Raw genomic sequence first — 25,774 nt, 5'->3', positions numbered from 1 at the left:
CCTCTTGATTTCTAGGGATAAGAATCATTTGTATTACTATCAGTTTCCCACAACTTGTAGGGTCATGAAACAGCTCCAAGACAACGAAAAGCAGAGATAACCTGGAGAAGAGGGCAATAGACAGGATGCCTCGATGTTTTCTGCTCATGTCAGAGTTTCTCCTGATTCTTAAAAAACACCTAATTTTAAGTGCATGAGGAAACTACCCTGAGCTGACTATGGCTGTTTCCCGGGGCAGGTGACGGACTGCTGGCTGCCTCCTGGGTGGTGTCCTCCTGAAACTGTCCTGCGGGGTCTGAGAGAGTGGACCAGCGATCTGAGGGCCCTCTGGGCTCCTCCTGGCTGCTCTTTGGGTGAAATGAAAAGCTGGCCCTTTATCCCCGCCTTGCTACTGCTTTTCTAGTTCACCCCGTTTTTGGGTGAGTTGTAAGTAGAAGGTGGGAAGGAAGTTGCAGCCATTTCCGTGGCCCAAACTGCTTTTTCTCTCCTGCGTCCTCTCTCCTCCCAGCCGGCTTTGTTCTGATGCGTTTCTAGGTCAGTGGGGAGAGAACCGACATGGTCCCTGCTTCTGGGAACGTGCCTTTGGGCCCCCACAGAAGGCCCTGGACTGTTGGGTTTTGAATTCATTTTGAAAACGTTCCGCCCAGCATTCTAGCTGACGAGTTTTCTGGCCACAAAAATCTGTGTGAGCCTCAGAATCTGTTTCTGCTTAATCCTTCTGGATCCTGGATTCTTCGGCGTCCACCAGCTAAGTAGGAACGTTTGGGAAGGGGCCAGACGGCTGAGGTCCTCACTCTCCCGCTGTCCTGATGCACACACCTGGCTCTGGAGGGCTCCCAGGCCCCTGATGTCCGAGTCCCTCTCATGTTACCTGCCCGCCCGTCGGCTCCTGACCTGCGGTGGGACAGGAGGAGCCCATGGTGGCCACTCTGCAGAAGTGGACACCCACTGGCTCAGAGGGTGCTTCATGTTGTTCTGTCCTTTTCCTGCTCGTCGCCTCAGCCGATTGGGCTGTTTAATCTTGTCTGAAATGACTTTTCCAGAATAGATGAGTCGGGAAGGGTGACCCTCTTTTCTTTGCAAATTTGTTTAATCTTTGTCTCCCCACTAATTTCCTCATTTAATTTTTACATTTTTCTTTATTTAAAAAAAATGGAAGCACAGTTGACATAATGTGTCAGTTTCCGTTATACAGCACAGTGATTCAGTTGTATACATATACATGGATATGTATGTTTGTATATATGTATATTCAGATTCTTTTCTATTATAGGTTATTACAAGATATTGGGTAGAGTTCCGGATGCTATACAGAGGTCCTTGTGGTTGATGTCCTTTACATATAGTAGCGTGTATATGTTAATCCCAGAGTTCTCATCTTTTTAAACAAAGAGAGTAAGTGATCCTGCAGCAGGGGGCCGTTCTGGGTGTGGCGCGCTGACCCCGCCCCCTCCGCTGTGGCCCGCAGGTCATGGAGGCGGAGCAGACCAAGACGAGGAGCGAGCTGGTGCACAAGGAGACGGCGGCGCGCTACAACGCGGCCATGGGCCGCATGCGGCAGCTGGAGAAGAAGCTCAAGCGGGCCATCAACAAGTCCAAGTGAGCCGGGAGGGCGGGCCCCTGGGCTGGGCTGCTCTCCTCCCGCACCGTCTCAGCCTTTCCCGTGGCCCCAGCAGTGCCTGCCCCGGTTCCCACTGCGTTCTCTGCATCCCCCGGGTGGGGCTCCTCCAGGCGCGACCCCCTGGGAGCACACAGGAATGAATCTCAAGGGCAGGGCGTTACCTGGGCCCTGGGCTGCACTTGCGTTTTGGGGAACTCAGGGCTGTGTGCCCTTGGCTCTGTGGCTGACGGTGTGGACACGATCCTTCCCTCAGTTTTACCTGTCCGCACAGTGGGGGTGAGCTTTGTAGATAATACACATCCTTCAGAGACCCAGAGCTGATGAAACGGCCCAAGGCTGGTTTCCTTTCTTTTTTTTTTTGGAGACAGGATGTGTATTTCCAAAGTTTCTTACAGTATTAAAGATTAGGAACAGTTAACCTTGTCCGACAGTAGGGTCTTTGGTTAAATAAGCCCTGACACTTCCACACATCAGACTAGTTTCTAGCAGTTAAAATCATGATGACATGGGTTCTGTCTTCAGTAGTATATGAATATGTTCATAACATTTATATGTAATAGAGGCAGGCCACAAAAGACATGGAAAGCACAATTCGTCAGACACAAATTACATGCATACACAGATGGGCCCAAAGGAATAATTTTTTTTTAATGTGTGTGTATGTCTGTGTGTATTTATTTATTTGAACTGTTGTTAGTTGATTTACAATGTTGTGAAGACCGGTTTCAATGGAGCTTTTCTCCAGCTCTTCTCATCACCACTCCTGTGTATTATCTGACAATGACCTTGGGGAAGGCTCCTTGCGTCCCTCACAATTGCTGGGCGTCCAAGCAGAGACCTGGAATGGCCTCGATTGCTCAGCCACAGACAGACCCCCAAGCTTCGAGGTGGTTGAGGGGCTCAAGAATAAAGTGCTAGCCTCCTCACGTTCAGCCGACCCCCAAGCCCCTGAATGGAGCTGGTGTGTCCCTGCCAGCTGGCCCAGAGCCCAGGGCGTGCTGGCCTCTCCCATGCTCTCCTGGCCTGTGGCCTGGGGGTTCTGCGTGGGATCTGCTCCCTCTAGTCCTACCCGGAGTCCCGGAGGCCGACCGAGCGCCACCCCTCCCTCCCCCCGCCGGCGGAGGCCCCGCTGTGCCCAGTGAGTCTTGGTACCCCTCCCCGAGTGAGCTGGGGCCCCCCTCACTGCTGGGCACCCCCTGTGGCCTTAGCACCCCGCAGGGAGGCCGGGGGCCGGGGTGGGGCCCCGGCCTGCGTGTGCCCGCGTGCGGGGGCTGCTGTGTCTGGAGACGGGCCTTCTGGCGCCTCTGCCCTGGGTGAGCGTCTGTTATGGGTCAGGCCCGGGAGCTGGATCTCTCCCCGCTGACCTCACGGCCCCGCTGGAGCCGAGTAAACGCTGGCAGGCGGCTCAGTCGCTGCCCGGGACACCCCCGTGGAGCGCATGGGGGTCACTGCTGACCATGCTCTCACGGGTTTCCTTCTGTCTGCCTTCCCCAGGCCTTATTTTGAACTCAAGGCGAAGTACTACCTGCAGCTTGAGGTACGTGTGGCCTTTGGCTTTGAAGCGGGTGGGTAGGCGATGTCTGTCCTCCGAGTCCCCCCTTTCTGTAGTGGGCCTTCACATGGCCCCACGGCCGCCAGGTCGGGAGACACGTTCTTGACCGAGGCTTTGGCTGCTGGCGCGGTGCTCTCTGCAGCCCACGGAGCCTCTGCATCGTCTCTGGCCGAAGCGTCCTCGGTCTGTGGTCCTCCGCACGGCCCCGGGGAGCTTGCCGGCGCCGGGACGGATTCCCCGGGCCACCCTAGACCAAAGGAACCGAGGCTGTGCGGGCGGGCCCAGCCCTCCGGCTTTGCACACGCCCGCCGGGGGCTTCCCGACGCCGCGCAGCGTGAGGTCCACGGCTTGGGGCTCAGGCGGCCCGACCCCCACCTCTGCCTCTGGCTGGGGGGGAGCGGGGGCCCGGGTCGTTTCTGGGCGTAGAGCCAGGGTGGTCACCAGACTGGAGACTGAGCGCTGGTGCATAGCGCCCTGCGGAAGGGGTCCAGGTCCCCGGCCGCGTCCTGAGGGGTGAGGGACCCCGTCACCCCGGAGCCCGGCGGGGGCGCGGCCTCGCTCACCCCCCACCCCCCGCGTCTCCCGAGCAGCAGCTGAAGAAGACGGTGGACGAGCTGCAGGCCAAGCTGGCCCTGGCCAAGGGCGAGTACAAGACGGCGCTGCGGAACCTGGAGACCATCTCGGACGAGATCCACGAGCGGCGGCGCTCCGGCGCCATGGGGCCCCGCGGGCGCGGCGTCGGCGCCGAGGGCGGAGCTGTGCCCGCCGAGGGCCTGTCTGGGCGCAAGCCCGAAGCCGACGCCGTTTCTGGTGAGTCTGGGGCCGTGTCCCCTGCTCCGGCGCCCCGTTCACTGGGGCGCTGCTAGCATCCTGAGTCAGCGTGCTGCGCTTAGATAAGTTTGGGAAGTGACGCGCTTTCACCCCCGAGATTCCAAGCACTTACTAGGGCATCCGAGGCTCTGAGAAGCCCTGCAGGGAAGGAGCGCCGTCGGGGCACAGGGACTTGGGGGACAGCTCTGATTCGAGTCCTGGCCGTCCTGCCATGACGTGGGCCAAGGCCTGACTTCCCATTCCTTCCCCTGTAAAGTGGGGCATGTGATGGTCCTGGCTGTCCGCTAGAGAGGGGGTGGTCAGGACTGACTGAAGGCGCGCTGGCCCCTGGGGTCACTCCACACGTGGTGTCTGAGCGCGGGGACCTATTCCCAGGGCCACCTCTGGGAAGTGGATACAGAGGGCTGCTGTAGTTCCTTCCACATCAATTCGGAAACCCACCCTACTGCCCCAGCCCTGTCTGTCTGCATGCCCTGCTTTGCTTTTTCTGAGGAATACTGGCTGTTGGCTTTTCCCCCATGATCCTTCCTCAGTTCAGTTCAGTTGCTCAGTTGTGTCCAACTCTTCGGGACCCCATGGACTGCAGCATACCAGGCCTCCCTGTCCATCACCAACTCCCGGAGTTTGCTCAAACTCATGTCCATTGAGTTGGTGATGCCATCCAACCATCTCATCCTCTGTTTCCCTCTGATCCTGCCCTCAATCTTTCCTAGCATCAGGGTCTTTTCAAATGAGTCAGTTCCTTCGCATCAGGTGGCCAAAGTATTGGAGTTTCAGCTTCAGCATCAATCCTTCCAATGACCACTCAGGACTGATTTCCTATAGGATGGACTGGTTGATCTCCTTGAGTCCAAGGGGCTCTCAGGAGTCTTCTCCAACACCACAGTTCAAAAGCATCAATTCTTTGGCGCTCAGCCTTCTTCACAGTCCAACTCTCACATCCATACATGACCACTGGAAAAACCATAGCCTTGACTAGACTGACCTTTGTTGACAAAGTAATGTCTCTGCTTTTGAATATGCTGTCTAGGTTGGTCATAATTTTCCTTCCAAGGAGTAAGCATCTTTTAATTTTACGGCTGCAGTCACCATCTGCAGTGATTTTGGAGCCCCCCAAAATGAAAGTCAGCCTCTGTTTCCCTATCTACTTTGCCATGAAGTGGTGGGACTGGATGCCATGATCTTAGTTTTCTGAATATTGAGCTTTAAGCCAACTTTTTCACTCTCCTATTTCACTTCCATCAAGAGGTTCTTTAGTTCTTTACTTTCTGCCATAAGGGTGGTGTCATCTGCCTATCTGAGGTTATTGATATTTCTCCTGGCAATCTTGATTCCAGCTTGTGCTTCATCCAGCCCAGTGCCTTAATTCAGGCAACAAACATTCAAGTGTGAGGGCCCAGGTCAAAGAAAACTGTAATTTGAACAGCAGGGATGAATCCTTTAGTGTATCTCATCTCGTAAACCCTGTGTGGAGAGGGACATGAAGCTCAGAGATGTTCAGTAACTTAACCAAGGGTACCAAGCAAGCAGCAAAGATGGGATGTGAACTCAGGTCTGAGCCCATTCTGTGTGCCCAGCATTAATAGTACTTCCATGGGGCGCTTCAGACTGTCTAAGGCCAGGGGAGGAGGAAACGGGACTGGGATGTTGTTCAGAGCTGAGGTGACTTGCAAGCTGTCTCTGGCCTCAGTTAGAATGGCCCACAGACCGAGTGAGGCACAGGCTACAGAGGCCCGCAAGGGAACTGTGTTCCTTTGTGGCAAACGGTGATCTCCGTGGACTCACGAGATGGCAAGCTACTCAGAAAGTGACCGAGGTCCCAGCAGAGACTCCATGCAGGACTATCCGTCAGAGCTCCTGCAGCTCCTTCTGTGGGAGGAGGCAGCTCTGAGGCCTGGCTGGCTCCATTAGGACATGTCACGCAGGCCTGCCCTCCTCCTATGCCCATGGGGGTCCGTTCTGGGGTATGGGGTGGAGAAAAACCGGACCTGAGGCTGAATTCGCCTTCCATTCCACCTCAGGCAGTGTCTGGTGATGGTGACTTCTGGGACAGGGGCTGCAGAGTGACATGACAAGGACCCTGGCCGTTGGTGGGTCCAGCCTCCTCCCTTCAGGGTGCTCTGGAGTCTGGTCTTGCGAGCTGAGGCGGCCATGGCCCTTTTCTCCGGGGTCCGGTGGCCGGGTCCTGCAGCTGCCTGGCCCTTTCTCTGCAGTGGGGACGCCCGGAGGGTGTGTCAGGGACTGGGTGGCCCTCAGTCAGACCTGAGTGATGGCTCTTCTCTCTCCCCGCTCCCAGTGGCCTCCGAGGCCTTCGAAGATGACAACTGCAGCGCCTTTGTGTCTGAGGATGACTCGGAAACCCAGTCCCTGTCCAGCTTCAGCTCGGGGCCCACGAGCCCGTCAGAGATGCCTGAGCAGTTCCCCGCGGCTATGCGGCCCGCCAGCCTGGACCTGCCCAGCCCCGTGTCCCTGTCAGAGTTCGGGGTGCTGTTCCCGGGGCTGGGCCCCCGCAGCGAGTGCAGCGGGGCCTCATCCCCCGAGTGCGAGGTGGAGCGAGGTGAGTGCTGCCCCCTGGGTGGGGGGGAGGCAGGGACCACCCCAGGCTGGATGTTGCGATCAGGGCCTCTCTGAATGCGCCGCAGTGTGGCTCCTGACATGATTCGCTCTCTCTCGTGACAACAGTCCTCTGGGCAGGCACCCCCGCTGGAGAGGCTTCTGTTTCCCGGCTGTTAGCATAGGACAGGTCTCATCTCTGAGGGTCAGGGGCGTCTACAGCTTCTCAGGGAGGGAAAGCAGGAGGCGCTGCTGTGGTGGAGGCACTGCTGTGGCGGAGGTGCTTCTGTGCCCCCTAGGCGTCTGGAGGTGCAGCTGGCTGTGGGGGGGCCCGGGTGACCCCTGGGACTGTCAGGACTCACTGCAGGGTCTTTCCGTTTCCACAGGGGACAGAGCAGAGGGGGCAGAGAATAAGATGGGCGACAAGGCGGGCAGCCACCGGAGGCTAGGCAGCAGCAGTGGCGACGGCGGCAGGAGCCCCCCGAAGCCCGCGGGCCAGGCCCTGGAGGACGGGGTGCGGCGGCTGTCCCTGCGGGGCCCCGGGCGTGCGGGCCTCACGGACACACACGTGGTGCAGATCGGCTGACGCGCCCTGGCCCCGGCGCGGGCCAGTGTTTATACACGAACCAGACGGAGGACATTGTGCCAATAATCACAAAATATATGCCAAATCCCAGCCCTTTCCTCTAAACCGCACGAGTGAGGCTTCAGTGGGCTCGAGGGCTGGAGGTCTGTCTGCGGGGCAAGTGCTCCTGGGCTGGCGTGTTTTCCCGTGCAGTCAGTTGTGGGCGGGCTGTGACCGGGTCCACGGCCTTTGTTGGAACGGTCCCTGTCATGGTGTCATGCAAGCAGTAACCTGTTCCCAGAAAAGACCCTGAGCCAGCCGAGGGCCCGGGGAGCTGAGCCCCCAGCAGACTCAAGGGCCCACTTATTTGGGAAAACGGCCTTGTTCTCTCCTTTAGATCCCGTGGGGCGGGGTGGGGGGGTTGGTATCTAAAGGAAAACAAGTGCACGCAAATGAAACTCAAATATTTGCAACAACGCTTTCTGATCCAGTGAAGGCTTTAAAAAAAAAAATCCAAGAATTCATTTTCATCATCTCTGGTTTTCAGACGGGGGCGTTTAAAATGTGTTTGCTGGGACCCCCGTTAAAATACTTTTGTTTGTCAAAGGTTGCCATGAGCTGCACTTTTTGGGGTGGGAAGGGTGAATGCCGCGTGGGGATGGGGGGACTCGGGCAGGGGCCTGTCATGGATGGGAGCCTGTGGCTGCGGGCGGGGAGGAGTCCTGTCGCGTAAACCTCACCCCACCAGCCAAGGGGACTTATTCTAAGGCCCGTGCATGAGGAATGGTGGCCAGTGTTGTTCTAGGTCGACAAGGTGTCGGTTTCTCTGTAGGCTGTAACTTTTAAAAATAAACAGTTATTTAAGGGTTATGCTGCACTAGTATTTCTTAAGCGGAAACTGTCCCTTACAGCTAGGAAAGGGAGGGGGCACAGGGTGGCAGGGGCTGTTGATAGAAGCGATCGTGTCTGTTATGCTACCAGTGTTCAGTGTTGTAGCACTGCTTTTCTTGTTTCCATGGCTACCCGTATTTAGAACATTGTATTTTGTCCTTTTTTGTTAAGAAAACAGCATTTCTAAAAGAAAAAAAAACCCATTCACGTCTGTCAACTTATATATATATATATGTCATTTGTAAATCTCTTCACACTGTCCTCTTTTTAATGACTGATACAGTATCCTAATTACAAGGTTATTTTGTACTTGTCTTAATACCTTGAGTGTAATAAAAATGGCTTAAGAAAATGTCTTTTTGTGACTTCAGATAAGGAATCCTGACACTGCCCGAATCTTCTGTCCGAGGCAGCCCTCTTGCCATGAGGAGCATGCATGCACTGGTCACCTGTTCTTATTTTCACTTAAGGTTCTGGGTCCTAACAGTGTACGCCCTGATTAGCAGGTGTGAATTGGAATTCCACTTCTGCTGCTACTGAAGCTGAGCAGTATGGAGACACGGTGGGCTCGAAACAAAGACAAGTGCTTAGGCTGGAGGCCTGGGCATCTCCCGGTCTCAGCCGCAGGGGCTGGTGAGTGATGCGGGCAGCCCTGGGCACTGGGCTTTGAAAAGCTCCCCAGCTGATTCTATTCTCTTTCTGTACCGGTCCAACCAAAGTTAGTCATCGTGCGCTCTGTTTAGAGCTCTCTACAGAATTCACACTGCAATACAGTATTGCTTATATAGGTCTCCCCCATTGGGTTTTGAAGGCAGGGATTAGGTCACAGTTTGCATCTAAGATAAGATCTTTAACACACAAGGCTCAAATCATGCCTGTAATAAATACCCCTGTTATGCTTTAGATTCTTCTTTAAAGTCACAGAAAATTAATCCACCTAAAGTATGTTAAAAGTGAAAGCACTGAAGTATTTACCAAAATGAAATCTCACTAACACAACAATCTGCCACTAGCTTGAATGAAAAACACTTTTTTTTTGGTAAAAAATGTGAATTTTCATGCAAGTCATGAGTTCTGTTTTAGATGGAACATACCACATGAAGTTCTTTAATAATTTCTCTAGGTTAAACTATGCAGTTTCCATAAGTATAAACATTTTATTTCGATTAAAGGTAATAGAAATACAAAAGTTTTAATAGAGATGAAAAATTCCACTATTTTTAGATCTTTAAAATCTTGACTGAGTATCATTCTACTCTAATGGATTTTTATGTAAACAATGGGGAATTTACACATAACAGTATCTTGCGACCCAATCACCATGTATTAAATTCTTAATCATGTTTTTTTAGAGTGCTCTTACCGTAAGAACACTGAACTATATGGAGCAATTTAAAGGAAGGCTATACAAACTAAATTGTGATGTCTTCAGTGTCTCAGACTACTGCTTTCCTCAACCTGATAAAACGGCACTGATGACTATACCTCAGTCCTCTTCAGTGAGTCAATGGGAGACGGGTGTCCAGCCTCAGCAACCGTCACTCTTAAGCATGAGCATCTCCACGCTATAAAGTCAACTGTGTTTCTTAAACTCTATCCTTTCATGACCTCTGGGCAACAGTAAACACTTAAAGTCATAAATAACACAGAACTAAAATCTCATGGTAACACAATTCATTTGGTCATTTGTTGCCCAGGACACACAGGAGAGTTAACAACACAAGCAGGTTCACCTTACAACATGTGCTGCCAAAAGACAAACACAGCGTAAGTTCTCCAGAGAAGCCTCCCCGCCGCCGTTCTGCTCCGTGAGTCTGCACTTCCCTCATGCGGTCTTGGTACGGGCGTCCATCTCAGTGCTTGACTGCGTCTAACCTTTACGATCGTCTACACGCTTTCATGTAACACGGCCCCTAAGTGCAAGCCCACTCTGCGTACACACACAACCACGTAAACAGTACTTCTGAGCGACAGAGGGTAATTCTGACTACATACAGTTCTCACCACACAGCCTGACTTCAGCGCCAGATTCCCCAGGAGCGTTTTGAAGATTCCGCTCTGTTCTGACTGCTGCGTTACAGTGTCCTCGAGATCTGATGTCTGGTGAGCGTAAGACCCAGCGATCGCTGCGGTTCCTGTCACTGCAGCTGTGTCGTCTTGATGGGGATAATACTATTAAAGTCCAAGAAAAAGGGTCCTTCTTGTTTGGGCAGGAAAGTACTGGGAATGATATTGTAGATCCCAGCAGGTATGTTTTCCAGTTCCAGGTAGCAAAACCCACACCTGTGTTCAGGGAAAACGAGAACCGAGGTTTTTAAGTGATGATGCCCCAGAAGGCAGAGTGTGAATCAGACAGCAATCAAAAAGCCAGCATTACCTGTAGTCACCACTGGACTTCCTCTGGAATCCATGGGGACCAGGGTCTCCCACCACAGAAACTGTTACAACTTCAAATCCAACACTGTACTGCCTAGCAGTAAAAAAAGAGTACATCACTGCTGTTACTAAGTCGTCTCACACATATACCCAAAATCACTATACCTAAAGTGCAGATAGACTATTAAGTACAGGTTTCTAAAGCTTCAGTAGGAGGAAACACCACTCTGAGGCACATGCATACCATTTTTACTCTTAATTACAGAAAATGTCATTTATCTTTTTAAGTTGAAGCCATAAAGGTGGACATTTTACAAAATTCACTTTAGAAAAGACTGTATTTTTATCACAGGCTCTCAGAGAATAAAAATAAAATAGTGTATTAGGCAAAAAAAAAAAAAAAGAAAAAGGAAAAGGAGAGAACCCTGAAATAAAATCTAAATTTACAGAAGAATTAGCCTATGGTAGACGTGACATTCCAAATCAGTAGGGAAAGGATTATTTACGCAGGTGGTGATGACAAAAACTTAGAAAAAAAAACTGTTACACTGTATTTCACACCAAATATAAAACACAATCCATATGTATTTAAAAAAGAATAAAAACCATAGAAGAACTAGAAGAAAGCACAGTGAAACTGATATTAGGGCAAGACTTCCTGGCCACAGCAAAATAAACCAAAAGAAACAGGTTTGATTATAATGAAAAAAAATTTGTTATGTGAGAAAAAATCTGGGAAAAATGCCTGCAAATATGTGAACGAGTTAATATTCTACATACATACCCTGTTCATGCTTACAATTAAAAACATGACCAGTGCAACAGAAAAATGGGCAAAAGATATGAATAAATATATGAAGAGAGAAAAAATACAGTCAATAAACATTCTTCCATATTCAAGCTTCCTAGAAATGAAATACAAAAGGGCAATTATGTACCTTGTTTTGCCTATCAAACTGGTGACATTTTTGAAAATGATTGTAGAAAAATAGCTTAGTCCTATCTAAAGGATTATTAGTTTCTTTCAAAACAGTCTGTAATTACCAGCAGGCAAAATTAAGCCTAGTTTTATTTAGAAGCTGGTACTATTTTTATTTGTATTCTCTTTTTTAAACCTTTTAAAACTGGGAAATACAACACAACACACAAGAAATATAACAGTGCACGTGAAACATATGCTGCTTAGCAGAAGTGAACAGACGCCCAGTTGTCCCCGAGGCAGCGCCCTGAGGAGAGCCCCCGTGCGGCCCTCTGGTCACGGCTTCTGTCCCCAGAGCGAGCTCGTCTACTGCTCCCCTCCTGCCCTGCCTGCGGCGTGGCGGCCTGAGCGCATCCTCAATGGCAGTTCAGCTCCACCTGCTCTTGGCTTCGTGCAAGTGGGAGCACAGTACACACTGGGTTGTGTGGCTTCTGTCGCTCAGCTCAGCCTCCGTCCTGAGACCCACCAGCCTGTTGTGGGGAGCTGTTCTTTATTTTCACTGTTGTGTAGGACTCTGCTGCTGCTACCGCTGCTAAGTCGCTTCAGTCGTGTCCAACTCTGTGCGACCCCATAGACGGCAGCCCACCAGGCTCCCATCCCTGGGATTCTCCAGGCAAGGACACTGGAGTGGGTTGCCATTTCCTTCTCCAATGCATGAAAGTAAAAAGTGAAAGTGAAGTCGCTGAGTCGTGTCCAACTCTCAGTGACCCCATGGACTGCAGCCCACCAGGCTCCTCCATCCATGGGATTTTCCAGGCAAGAGTACTGGAGTGGGACGCCACTGCCTTCTCCTATGTAGGACTCTACTGCATGACTATTTTATAGTCTTTTAAAAGCCACTGATGAACACTGGCTGTTCTAAATTTTGGCTCTTACAATCTATTGGCTGTTTGGATTGTTTCTCTTATGACATGCCTGTTAAAAGGTTTTATTTTTGTTATTTTTTAAAACCTACAGGCTTTTTTCTTACTAATGTAGAATATTTACAAATCTTTTCATGTGCTTGTTGTCTTGAGATGTCTTTCCTTATCCTGAGGCTATTATCCCGTTTTCAGTAAGATACCTGGAACTGAATTTTAGATGGGATGTGAGTCAGAGGCCTGATCACCTTTCTTGTACATGGATATTAATTATTCCAGCACATCTTCCTCACTATACTGTCTTTAATCACAGATGAAGTACCCATACAAATATGTTTCAAAACCCTATTCTGTTCCACTAAGCTCATTTTTAACACAGTATCATTAATTTAAGAAAGTTAACTTTATCACAAACCTTGGTCCTCTTAGCTCGATCAGTAGCGGCCCCGTCTTTTCTATATGGAATTGGTAAATGGGGTTATTTTTGTGAGTCTCTTGGAAATTTCCACATCCTCCGGCACTCTGACCACTCCACTTTCCATTAATCTAATAAAACAAAGCCTTTGTATTAACAAAACTTCACATTCTAGAATTCTGCTTTAAAGACAATAAAATTCCTCTGCGCCTTTAAAAAGAAAAAAGGCAGCCCTCCACTGGGGTTCCATCGTCTGTCTCTTCAGTGTGACTCTTCAATCAGCCCGAACACCTTGCTGTCTCAGCCCTGTCTCCACCCCCCGTCTTCCAGTCCTCCCTGCCAAGGATTCCCCCTCAAATCCTCTTGCCCACATCCAGCCCACCCTGTAGAATCAGTCTCAAATGCTGCGTAAAAGGTTCCTGCACACTGCCGTCCCTGCTGACCAAGGTCTGCACGCATCTTCTTTCTCTGAATTCAACTTTTCCCCACAGGATCACTCTGAGCCCACTGAAGTTCGTGTGTCCCAACCCGGACTGGAGACTATACTTACAGTCAAATCCTACAATGTTTTTACTTTGTAAGAAACTGTTAAATGTGAAAGAAAAAAAAAAAGGGACTTCTAAGACTTCAATGAGACTGTGACCCAAAGGAAAAAAATCTCTTTTACCTGTTTTGATACAGTGTACGGGGAAGGAATCTTTGAAAAAGTAAAGCTGCATGCTGAGTATACCTAGAGTGAAAAAAAAATTATTATAGTGATACAATGTATACTTACAACACACTTTAGAATGTTCTGGAAGACTAAGAAATAAGCTGGGGTAGTTGACAGCCCCGATTCTGTGGGCCTCCTGTATCAGGGCAGGATTAAAGGACTGCAAGGGGGTGGCCAGGGTGCTTATCTTGGCTCCGCTGCCACCAACTGCGGCTCGGCTCGGGACACACCACAACCCCCCAGGCCTTGGCTTCTGCATCTTAAGAAAGCAGCTCCCCAGTGTCCCTTTCATCACTAAAAATCTATTCCTTTGAGCTTCTTTACTAAGTTACGGCAAACAAATCTATGAAGAAGACAATTACAATGACCTTCCCAGTTACACGAGAGCAATATGTTTACAGGCAGTAAATTTCCTTTCACTAAGTTCAAGGGTTTTTTTTTTTAAGTCAATAGAAGTATTATGAAGACTAAAGGAGTTTTTATTGCTCTGTGAGTTTACTGGTCCAATATACCACACTGCCTTGGGAGTAAACCACTACTCTAAAACCTAAAATATTCATTCAAAATGTTATTCAAAATAAAAACATTTTGTTACTGTTCAAAAACATTATTTTCTGCATGAATCACCGTCATAATTTAACAAAACTGTTATACAGATAAATACACACTCAGCAGTGTATAAAGGTCAATCTTCATAAATAAGCCTTTTGTAGGTAATCTCACAGGCAGAGGCGTTACTGCTCTCTATCATCACTCTGTTGCGCTGGCTTACTTACCCGCACTGTGTAATGGATGGTGTTCTGCTTTTCATACTGGGAAACCACTAGCGTAAAGGTGTGGGTCCCGGGAGTGGTCAGCTTTATCTTAGTCAGATAATGAGGGCTGTTAATCCGAATCCCATCAATGTATGGAGGTGGGTCAGCTGAGAATAAACAAGTGGGGTTACAGAAGATGGGACTTTACTCTCTGTAGTTTTTAAGTTTTATGGTTGATGGTAGGAAAAATAATTAAATGGATGGACATCCCCTTAATTCTGTGTTTAAAATACAATGGTATTAAAGAATTACAATTTCAATTTAAAACTTTAAACAACTTAAAACTTGAAAATTAAATAATTTCTAATACACAGAAAGCAATCTTTTTGGAACACATTCAACGAGGTATATGATAATCCCTGCTATTTGCCCTGTGTCTTATTTTTCTCTCCTGGCAGAGGATTTTAAAATCAACATTAACTTCTTTTTTCCTTTTGAGGAAATTTTTTAAAAAGACACAAAGAAGTATATAAACATGTTATCTATATCCTCTAGCACTCAGGATTCAATTATCCTTTTTTGTCATACTAGCTTCTTTGTAAAACAGTTCCTTTAACCACCACCATTAAGTCTTATTCCATTCCACGCTGATGGATTTGATGGGCATCTTTGCAGACTTTTACACACACAGAGACACACACACACACTCGTGACTAAAGAAACAAGCAGTGTGTGTCTTGTTCTGCGCCTCATTTCTCACTCAGGCTTTTGAGATCCGTGTTGGTCTACACAGGCTCACTCCTTTCAAATCTGCAAGTGCAATAGCACACGCCATCATGTGAGGCGGACACACTGTCTGTGCTTCCCCATCTAGGTGTCCAGATGACGTGGAGATCTGGTTTATTTCCAGGATTTTGCTGCTACAGGCAATGCCGCCTGAGATATTCTTTGACAGGCTCATGAGTCAAGGCTGATAGAATAAAGTCATTTCATGCATATCAATTAAGTCATTTAAGATCAATGCTATATTGCTGATATTATTTAGAAACACTGAATATTGATAACGTAACTTGCAGAAAAAATTTTAGTATCTCAAACGTAGTAAGTCTCTTGTGCTTAGAGGTGGTGTGGTCTAGTCTGAGGGGGAAAAGGACTGGCACGTCTGTGATCCAGAACAGTCTGACCTATGTCTCAATTTACTTTTCTGTCGGGTGGAGAACAGTCCAATTTACTTCCAAGTATCGTGATCAAAATAAAACTGTAAACCAGAAAGTGCCCTGGAGTGGCAAAGTCGCTCTGTGTAAGAAAGGAAGGAAACTTTTTTTTTAAAATCCAAGCACAAAGAGTAACAAGTTCTTTGAAATTCAAAGCCGTGTAACACGTTAACGCTAGGATCGTAACTCACAACCTTTGTGTTTTGGATGTATAATGACCAACATGGAAAATGTGGCTTGTTTAACTTGATGTTTATCACTGGACCGACTGTGTGTCGTGCCCACCCCAGAGAACCTCAGGATACCCTCGGTGCAGCGGGGGAAGACGGCCACCTTTCCTAAGATCAAGCAAAGTGAAACTCGACAAAACCACTTCTGACCCCACCTGAGCCACCCGCGCCTGCTCTCCACATGGCCTTCTTGAGAGAGCCTCACCTCAGGCACGCCCGATCCTTTCCCCTGGGATCCCAGCCCACCTGTGGCCACTCTGTCCTTGTCAAGGTCACAGATGCTGCTGGGGTGCTAAGCCCGCCTGTCTCTAATCTAATCTCAGTAGGTTACAGCAACGGGAGAGCTAACAGGGATCTCAAATTTAACAAGACCCAAAGTTAACTTCTGCTTCACTCCACAGCAGATCTGCTCCCTGCCTGGCTCCCGCACCGCAGTCAACGTTACACCTTTCTGCTTCTCAAGCCAAAAATACAGGTGTCGTCCTGGACTCCTGCCACTGCCCACTAACCCAGCAAGTCCTGACAATCCTAACCAAACGCAAACCTATCCCCTCCTCATCCCCACCTTACCACCACAAGTTCAAACCACCGTCGCTGCTCACAGAAATAAAAATCACCTAATTAGGTTCTCTGCTTCCATTTTTTGTCCCCTCAAATATATTCTACAAAGAATTTTCTTAAAAACAAAACACATACGCACATGAGATAATGTCATTTTCCTGAGACCCTCCAAAGATTTCCATCATGCTTGGAGCAAAATTCCGACCCTTTCCTGGGCTGGGCGGACGGAACCTCATGTGATCTAGGCCTGCATACGTCTGACCACTTCTGACACCACACTGCCCAGGCCTCTGGGTCTTCGTTCTCTTCCCAGAAAACACCCATGCTTGGCCCATGTTAGGGTCCTTGCGCTGGCTGTTCCCTCTGCTTGTGATGCTCTTACCTCTGTCTTTGCACGACTGACTCCTGTTCGTCATTCAGAGTTTCTCGTCCTCCTTCTCAGAAGGCCTTCCACGGCCACCCAACCAAAGTGAACAAGCAGTCATGAACACCCTATGTTACCTCTTTCTACACAGGTGTCAGTATTAAGCTTTTTTCTCTTTCTGTCTCCCAAACTAGAATATAAACCAGTAGTTCCTACCATGCAGTAAATGATAGAAAATTTTCTTTTGACGTGAAAGCAAAATGGTCTCAACACAGTAAGTCAATGCCTTAGGGGAAGATTCACTGTATCTGGCAGGAAGGTTATCACAGAGGAAATAACAGAAACCGGATCTTAACCACATTCATTATAAAGAATAGAGGAAAAGGAATATGCGGGAAGAGGCCAGGGAGAAGAGACTCTTGGTGGAAGAACGGAGAGAGAGGAGGGCAACACGGGCGTGATGTGCTCAGGAGCAGCCAGACCTGCGCCGAGGGTGCCTTAAAGAGAAGGCCAGAGTATAAAAGGCCTCAGACATCTCACTCAAGAGCCTGGACCTTATCCAAGAGTCCACAGAAAACCACAGATTTTCTGATCAGAGAAAAAGATAGGATTCAAATTTTAGAAATAAAGCTCTGACAGCAATGTGCGAGAGTGCAGAAATTCCAAATTCCTGAGGTCTCTAAATTTAAAAAAATAACACACACAAGTAGCATAAATAGCCACACATCTGTGTGAGCGGTTTCTATTAGTCTTATCAGCATAATAATTATTAATTTACTTGTATTACCTACATAAAACTTGTCATTTTTCAAATTAACCACACAAATAGAATTTTAGTGTTTGTTTGAATGTCTGTTTACTAAACATACCTGGGTAATAAACTTTTTTCCCATCAGTCTTGTATACAACCATTGTGATAAATTCTCGATTATTTGCAAAATCATCCTAAAAGCACAAAGAATTCAATATGGTTAGGAAAATTGACTATGTTCCTGTGTGTGTGTGTGTAGGTGAGGAGGGGAGGAGGAGATTATTTCTAAGTTTAAGAGCATTTCCATTTACTGTTATAAAATATGTCAATTAAACTGTAATTTCAGTAGATGAGCATGCTGTATGAAGCAATGTACTACAAAAACACTCTAAAAACCATTAAAATTATGATTACCCTTTATAAAACCAGGCCTAATGCATCAGCATTTCCAAAACCTCTTTAGCATATTTTTATGTTAATATTCTTAAGATCTAAAGCATATATAATCAACACTAAAACTCTCACTAGAAAGCACAAGACCCCCTCATGCTGTTCTTCATACACGATTTCTGAAAGAGATTTGAAGTGTATAATTGTAAATTATCAATTTCCTTTGAGGAAAACGTTCATTTATCTAAGGAAACACTGTTTTCGAGCCACCCATATAAAGGAAACAGGCTGGTGGCCAAGTTGCGCATCTCGCTCACGTTGGTCTGTGTTTGAAAGAATGTCTGCGTGGGATGTAAGGAGGGTACCAGTACCTTGTCCGTTATGTGCCTACTAAGCAAAATCCAGACCGCGGCGCCCCCCTGTGGACACTGCACCTCCAACTTGTACTGGGGGTTGTTGGCCAGGCTGTAGGCGTCCTTCACCGGTCCTTGCTTAGCGTCCCAAGTACTAAGAGACAACATCAGCAAGGAGGTCGTAGTTAAACTTCTCACAGAGCTAAGCTGAGACGCTATTTAAAAAAGTTTGGCTTCAAATACAATCAGGTTATAAGGTTTCCTTGTTTTCTTTTGGCGCAATCAAGAAGCATACAAAGAGTGACTATTACATGGCAGTTCTCTATGCATGCGGTGTGCTTAGTCGCTCAGTCATGTCCGACTCTCTGGGACCCCATGGACTGCAGCCCGCCAGGCTCCTCTGTCCATGCGGATTCTCCAGGCAAGAACACTGAAGTAGGTTGCCATGCCCTCCTCCAGGGGCTCTTCCCAACCCAGGGATGGAACCCAGGTCTCCCACACTGCGGGCAGATTCTTTACCAGCTGAGCCCCCAGGGAAGCCCAAGAACACCCGAGTGGGTAACCAATCCCTTCTCCAGCGGGTCTTCCCAACCCGGGAAATGAACCGGGGTCTCCTGCATGGCAGGCAGATTCTTTGCTAGCTCAGCTACTAGGGAAGCCCTCTATGGGTGTGATAAAACGCGAGAATACTAGTCTTCCCAAATAATTTCATTTTAAATGAAAAAAGGGACACTACTACGAAGCATATTTTGAAATGTGCAAAAAAGTTACCTGTGAATACATGTTGATTCTTTAAAAAGACCTGGATTCCAACTCAAGTAAATTACATCATAATACTGGCAGAGATCATCCCACGAAATCCAAAATATCCCTAAAAATTAGACGTCTTTGTTAGTCTGAAAAGACCTGACTGACTTGTCAGCTGAGTACATTTTACACTGGTAAAGCATGTTAAACACGTATTATTAGATTACAAAGTTATTTACCATTGTCTATTTTCTGAGCTGTTCGAGGATCAAAGTTTAAATACTTTTGCAATTCTGGAGTCCAGTTTTTTACATCATTTTCACTATATCTTCCTTTCCAACGTAAATGACTCCAAGGATTTTTCAGTTGGATAAATCGCAGCCCCTATTAAAAAAGCCAGGAGATAACAAAGTTACAAACAGTTCTACCGCATTTTTATTAGTTATATCATTCTCCAAGTGAGGATGCAGTTTGAATCTGAAATTACTATTCTTCAATCAGCATTTGATTGAGTCCCGTATCCGATCAGAAGCTGTAAACGGCTACCTATCTCTAGAGCTACGCTATCCATACGTAATCACTACTCACTCGTGGTCATATATAATTAAGTTTACAAATCAGCTCCTTAGTCACAGTAGTCACATTTCAAGAGCTCAAGGACCAAGCGTCCTGGGAGCTAGATATCACATAGCACGGGCACAGAACGTTTCATCCGGGCAGGAAGTGCCTCTGGGCCAGGCTGCCCTAGAGCATGAGGTGTCTCCTGTCCTCTCAAGGCCTCCTCTGCTCTGGCCTGCCAGTTCCCAGTGCCCTGTCCCCACGCCTGGCTCTCCCCGGCCCCCAGTGCCCCGCCCCCACGCCTGGCTCTCCCCAGCCCTGCTCTCAGCCCCGCCAGCGGCCCGCACTCAGTCCCCACACTGAACGCCTCTGCTCACGCTGCCCTGCTCCTGGCGGGCCCTCTGGTCCCCTCTGACTGCTCTGCTTTCAGATGCTCTTTAGCACCTTCCTCTGCACACAGGCCTTCTCCGGTTGTGGCAAGGGGGTGCTGCTCTCCAGGCTCAGTGCATGGCCTCTCACGGTGGGGGCTTCTCCTGGTGCAGAGCTCGAGCTCTGGAGCACGAGGGCTTCCGCAGTCGCAGTGCGTGGGCTCAGCTGTTGTGTCTCCAGGCTCCACAGCACAAGTGCAGTAGCTGCAGCGCAGGAGTGAGTAGCCCCGTGGCATGCAGCATCTCCCCAGACCAGGGGTCAAACCTGCGTCTCCTGCACTGGCAGGCGGATTCTGTACCACTGAGGCCACCAGGGAAGCCCCTTCTCATTTTAATTACTACCTCTCCTTTAAAGTTCACAGGGCTAACAATCTGTATTACGTTAGTTTACAACAAACAATATCCTATCTTGCATCATTTCCTACTTCTAATGCAGGAGTCTCGTCTCCCCAATGCGACTATAAAACCCTTGAAATGGTTAACATTATTATCCTGTTTCAGAAGTCTCTACTGAGTTGACAGAACACCATATATGCTCAATAAATACCGGGTGTGTCTACAGAGTCGATCATATTGACTCAGAAAAACAAAAGAGCGTGTAAATCCAAAAGTCTTATTTCAAGGAGTCAACTTAGAAACTTGTATTCTTTTTCTAATGATGTCACAAACCAAACAATTTGGAAGATATTTTAAAACACACACACATACACACATTTCTTTGCTATTTTAAATGTGGCAAATCATGGCCTGGGATAGATGCGATTTTTGGACATAAATCAGACTAATTTCTCCAAGGCCGCGTTCCCGGGAAGCTCATCAGCACAATTTCTGTTCTTAGTCTCTTCTACATCATTTGTGCCTCACCTGCCCCTGCCACACATCAGCCAACAAACGCTGAACTCCTTTCTGACGCATGAAACCTATTTCTACATGAGCAGGACATCTCTTTATTCCAGGACTTCATCACTCTTTAACGTAAGAAGTATAAAGGAGTAAAAAGTATGAACAGGAATTGCTGCTAAGCTTCAGAGGAAGGTCCCAGGTATCACTGACATTCAAGGGCACAAAGGCACGGCTGCAAATTCTGTTTGGATAGAAAACCAGCAATTCAGAGGAAGCTGAATGGGGGAATAAATGCTAGAGAACTAAGAAAGTAATCAGGTTTATGATGAAACATTCCGTGTCCAGGTACTTCCAAGTGGCAGCAAAGGAAAAGCTTCAGGGATCCCTTGGGAAGATCTGTCTGAATTTAAAGACAGCAGCTTAAACTGGAGATGTACCATCAAAACAGACTATGGAGTATTACCCCAAGGAGACAAAAAAATTACTCAAACAAGGATAACTGAGACTGAAGTGAAGATCGTAAAATACATACGAGGTTTGAGGCAATCAAACAAAAAGATAACACTTTCACTCAAGTATTGATATGCAAATATCACTAAGTAAAGAAAGTCACAAATGATGTAAGATTGGGAGCAGCTTTAGTCAAAGAGGAGGCACATTGGCATGAACGAGCTCTAGAGAAAAGAGCCTGAATGGATCAATAGGGAAGGATTTTGAAATAGAAAAGGTATCTCAAAACTGATAGCACAAATAACATAAAAAGGATGAACCCAGGGAATTCTTCCAATCTGTACCCAAAGATCATAAAGAAAGCCCTGTAAATGCTAACACAGCTGAAGAAGCCTTTCGGGAGAGATCAACCCTGACTACAAAGAGACCACATAGACAAAGGAGAGGGCGACAGGCAGGGAGGCCGGGGCCCGGCGGCAGGAGGAAGTGAACGGCGAGGGGCAGAGTTCTTCTCCTTCTCTGCACAAAATTAAGAGGCGTCTTCTAATTCTGTGTTGAAGGCACCTGGTTCTGCCTTGAGCTAACCAATGTTTTTCTCACGGAAATGTTTTTAAGCTATTCATAAAACTATGTGTTTGCTTTGGAAACTGCCTTTCTTCCAGACAGTTCCACCTAAGACTAACTTTTTTCCTTTTCTCGAACCTTGGGCTGATGATGGCTCAATAACCCAGTATTCCTGTCAATTGATTTATGGCCAGGGGATGACACACCTCTGCCATCCTATCTCAAAAGTGCGTATTATGGGAGAGGGGCCAGATGAAACTCCCTCAGCCTTGAGGAGTCTCTCTTGTCTGATTAACGGCTTGCTAAGAGACATAAAACAGCTTGCTAAAAACTAGCACTCTTTCTGTCCCCTTCTGACGTCTGTCAGAAGCTATCTCTACCTCTATTATACTTTAATAAAACTTTGCTATACCAAAAGCTCCAAGTAGTCATGCTTCATCTCTGAACTCGGATCCAAATCCTCTCCTCCAGAGATCATGAATTCCGGCATAACATGGGGCTCACAGCAGCAACCTTTCAAAAGGAAACCAGAGCCAATTCCATCATGTGAGAAGCCTGCTCAGGCTGGTTGTGTTTCTGCTCAGTAACTTTCATAGCATTTTGATGTGAATGTGAGCGTTATCACGGTAAAGAAACCCATCACCAGGCCACACTTCACTCCATCTTCACACGCTCCAAAGTGCCTTAATTATGGGACACAGCCCGACCCATCAACACGCCAGCACCAGCTCTAGGCACCCCCCCGGGCTGCTCAGACAGCTGCTCTGGGACCTGACTGTGCCCACCCGTGGCTGGCAGCCTGTGTGTGAAGCAGGGCCTGGCATCCAACTGGGCTCGTGGTAGTCAGCCCCTCAGAGGGGCCCATGCAACCCGTAGAGGGCACTGCTCGGGCACCGAGCTTGGCTGAGCGGAGGGGCGTGCCACCGGGCCCACAGAACGTCTCCTCCACAGGGATGTCTCCACTTCTCCAAGACCAAGAAACACAAGTGACATAGTTAACACATAAAAACAAAAACAAAACGAGGCAGAAAGAGGCAAAAGAAGAAAATGTCCCCAGTGAAGGAACAAAGAAACCCCAGAAGAAGAACTAAGCAATCGACCTGATAAAGAGTTCAAGGTAATGATCACTAAGATGTTCAGTGAATTCAGAAGAATGCATGAACACAGTGAGATGTTTAATAAATAGTTAGACAATACAAAAAAGAAACAAGCAGCTGAGGAACACAATAGTGGGAATAAAAAGCACGTACTAGAAGGAATCAGTGCTGGATCAGATGGTACAGAGGAATGGATCACTGAGATGGGAGACAGAGAAGCGGGAACTGCCCTAGCTGGAGAGAGAAACGCGTTTCTAACAATGAGGATGCTTTAGGAGACTTCTGGGACAACATCAAGCACACTGACCTACCATTCCCATCACAGGGGTCTGGGAAGAACAGAGAAAGGGGCAGAGAACTTAAAGGCCCACACCAAAATACACTGCAATTAAAACAGGAAAAATTATTGGCAAAGAGAAAATCTTAAAATCAGCAAGGGAAGAGCAAGGAAATTCCCATATGACCATCAGCCGACTTGTAGCATAAACCTCGCAGGTCAGAAGGGAAAGGCACAATATATTAAAAGTACTGAAAGAAAAAAAAGCCTACAGCCAAGAATACTCTACCAAGTAAGGTTATCATTTAGATTTGAGAAAAAGGTAAGACAGTTTCACAGATAAACAAAAGCTAAGAGTTCAGCCCTACTAAACCCACTTTACATCTCTAGGCACACCTCTGAGTGAAAAAGAAAAGGCCATAACCAGAAAATTACAAAAGGAAAAATCTTATTGGTAAATGTAGGCATACAATAAAGGGGGCTTCCCTGGTGGCTCAGATGGGAAAGAATCTGCCTGCAACGCAGGAGACCAGGGTTCGATCCCTGGGTTGGGAAGATCGCCCAGGAGAAGGAAATGGCAACTTACTTCAGCAGCCCTGCCTGGAGAATCCCATGGACATGGGAGCCCAGTGGGCTACAGTCCATGGGGTCACAAAGAGTCAGACATGACTGAATAATTCACACACACACACACACACACACACACACACACAAACACTACACAGAGTAAAGCCAGTAGATAAATTACTTATAAAGCTAGTAGAAAGATTAATAAATAAAAGCAGCAAAATCATCTATATCCACAATATGTATGGTTAAGGGATACATACATAACTTAAAAGTATGGTAAGAGATACATACATGCCAATAAAGGTCTGTCTAGTCAAAGCTATGTTTTTTTTTCAGTAGTCATGTATGGATGTGAGAGTTGGACTATAAAGAAAGCTGAGCACTGAAGAATTGATGCTTCTGAACTGTGGTGTTGGAGAAAACTCTTGAGAGTCCCTTGGACTGCAAGGAGATCTAGCCAGTCCATCCTAAAGGAGATCAGTCCTGAATATTCATTGGAAGGACTGACTCCAAAGCTGAAACTCCAATACTTTGGCCACCTGATGCAAAGAACTGACTCACTAGAAAAGGCCCTGATGCTGGGACACTGAAGGCAGGAGAAGGGGATGACAGAGGTTGAGATGACTGGATGGCATCACTGACTCGATGGTCATGAGTTTGAGCAAGCTCTGGGAGTTGGTGATGGACAGGGAAGTCTGGTGTGCTGCAGTCCATGGGGTCACAAAGAGTCAGACACAACTGAGCAACTGAACTGAACTGAAGGGATACATAAAACAAAAAGATGTCAAATGTGATGCCAGAAACAGGAAATGTGGACAGTGTCAGTAAAAATGCATAGTTGTCAGAATGCATCTGAACTTAGAAGGACATGAACTTAAAATAATCATGTGTAAATATATGTATATGCACACGCGCATGATACATATGCACTGTTACACGCACACCTCGGGGCTTCCCAGGTGGCGCTGGTCGTGAAGAATCTGCTTGTCAGTTCAGGAGACATAAGAGACATGGGTTCAATCCCTGGGTCAGGAAGATCCCCTGGCGGAGGAAATGGCACCCCACTATGGGATTCCTGTCAGGAGAAACCCATGGACAGAGGAGCCTGGCAGGCTACAGTCCCTGGGGTCACAGAGAGTCAGACATGACTGAGTGAGCCCAGCACAGAGCACACAAACAGCATGGTAACCACAAGTCAAAAATCTCTAACAGACACACGCAGGAAAGACAAGGAAGGAATCCACTAAAGATGGTCATCAATTGTGATTAAAGAGAACAAAAGAAGACAGGAACCAAAGAAAACTACAGAAATAACCCTAAACGATGACCAAATACCTATCAATAATTACTTTAAATGTAAACAGACTAAATCAGAAGACATACAGTGGGTAAAGGAAATAAAAATAAAGAACAAAAAAATAAAGAAAACAAGACCCATATAAATGCTGCCTATAGAGACTCAGTTCAGATCTAAAGACACACACAGACTCCAAGTGAGGGTATGGAAAAAGGTATTCCATGTAAATGGAAACAAAAAGAAAGCTGGGATAGCAATACTTTGTATCAGACAAAATAGAGTTTAAAACAAAGACTGTAACGAGAGACAATGGATCAATCCAAGAAAAGATGCAATTTTAACTACATATGCATCCAACATAAGAACACCCAAATACATAAAGCAAATATTGACAGACATAATGGGAAAAATGAACAGTAACACAATATTACTAGGAGGCAGTAGCACGCCACTTGCATCTATGGATAAATCACCTAGGCAGAAAAGTCATCATCAAGAGAACCATTTATCTTACACATTAGACCCAATGGACTTAACAGATATCTACAGAACATCCCATCCCCAAACAGCAGAATACACATCCTTTCCAAGGGCACACAGAACATTCTCCAAGACAAATCACGCACCAGGCCTCAAAACAAGTCTCAAAAAATTTAAAAAGGCTGAAACCACATCAAACATCTTTTCTGACCACAAGAATCCAAGACTAGAAATCAACCACAAGAAAGAACTGCAAAAACCACAAACATGTAAGAGCTAAGCAACTAATAGGTCACTGAAGAAGTCAAAGAGGAAATTTAAAAACATCTTGAGGTAAATAAAAATGGAAACACAACAATCACAAAAGCAATTCTAAAAGGGAAGTTTATAGTGATATAAGACTACCTCAGAAATAAAGAAAAACCTCAAACACCTAACTTTATACCTAAAGGAACTAGAAAAACAAAAAAACCCAAAAAACCCCAAAGTT

The 25,774-nt window shown here is 47.2% G+C and overlaps 2 protein-coding genes across 3 annotated transcripts in view; one reads left to right on the top strand and one right to left on the bottom strand.

The window, feature by feature from the left end:
• SH3BP5 (SH3 domain binding protein 5) overlaps window positions 1-7,992 on the top strand; it is a 71,882-nt gene extending 63,890 nt beyond the window's left edge. The window contains exons 5-9 of the mRNA XM_069568586.1: window positions 1,469-1,599; window positions 3,116-3,158; window positions 3,764-3,983; window positions 6,301-6,561; window positions 6,944-7,992. Of these exons, the coding sequence (XP_069424687.1) occupies window positions 1,469-1,599; window positions 3,116-3,158; window positions 3,764-3,983; window positions 6,301-6,561; window positions 6,944-7,143 (855 nt within the window). The 3' untranslated portion in view covers window positions 7,144-7,992. The remainder of the gene's footprint in view (window positions 1-1,468; window positions 1,600-3,115; window positions 3,159-3,763; window positions 3,984-6,300; window positions 6,562-6,943) is intronic.
• A 1,158-nt stretch (window positions 7,993-9,150) lies between these two features.
• CAPN7 (calpain 7) overlaps window positions 9,151-25,774 on the bottom strand; it is a 50,084-nt gene continuing 33,460 nt past the window's right edge. The window contains exons 13-21 of one of the 2 annotated variants that reach the window (XM_069568416.1): window positions 18,960-19,104; window positions 18,745-18,844; window positions 17,992-18,127; window positions 17,349-17,424; window positions 14,132-14,277; window positions 13,311-13,373; window positions 12,644-12,774; window positions 10,391-10,483; window positions 9,151-10,296 (exon numbers count right to left, since the gene is read on the bottom strand). In XM_069568416.1, coding sequence (XP_069424517.1) covers window positions 10,152-10,296; window positions 10,391-10,483; window positions 12,644-12,774; window positions 13,311-13,373; window positions 14,132-14,277; window positions 17,349-17,424; window positions 17,992-18,127; window positions 18,745-18,844; window positions 18,960-19,104 — 1,035 coding nt within the window. In that variant the 3' untranslated portion in view covers window positions 9,151-10,151. The remainder of the gene's footprint in view (window positions 10,297-10,390; window positions 10,484-12,643; window positions 12,775-13,310; window positions 13,374-14,131; window positions 14,278-17,348; window positions 17,425-17,991; window positions 18,128-18,744; window positions 18,845-18,959; window positions 19,105-25,774) is intronic. The other variant, XM_069568422.1, reaches the window with a different exon arrangement.

The sequence above is a fragment of the Ovis canadensis genome, chromosome 1, assembly GCF_042477335.2.
Source record: "Ovis canadensis isolate MfBH-ARS-UI-01 breed Bighorn chromosome 1, ARS-UI_OviCan_v2, whole genome shotgun sequence".
In the NCBI taxonomy this organism is placed as follows: Eukaryota; Metazoa; Chordata; class Mammalia; order Artiodactyla; family Bovidae; genus Ovis; species Ovis canadensis.
The sequence above is the reverse complement of the archived record's forward strand: the minus strand, read 5'-3'. Positions and strand labels throughout refer to the sequence as shown.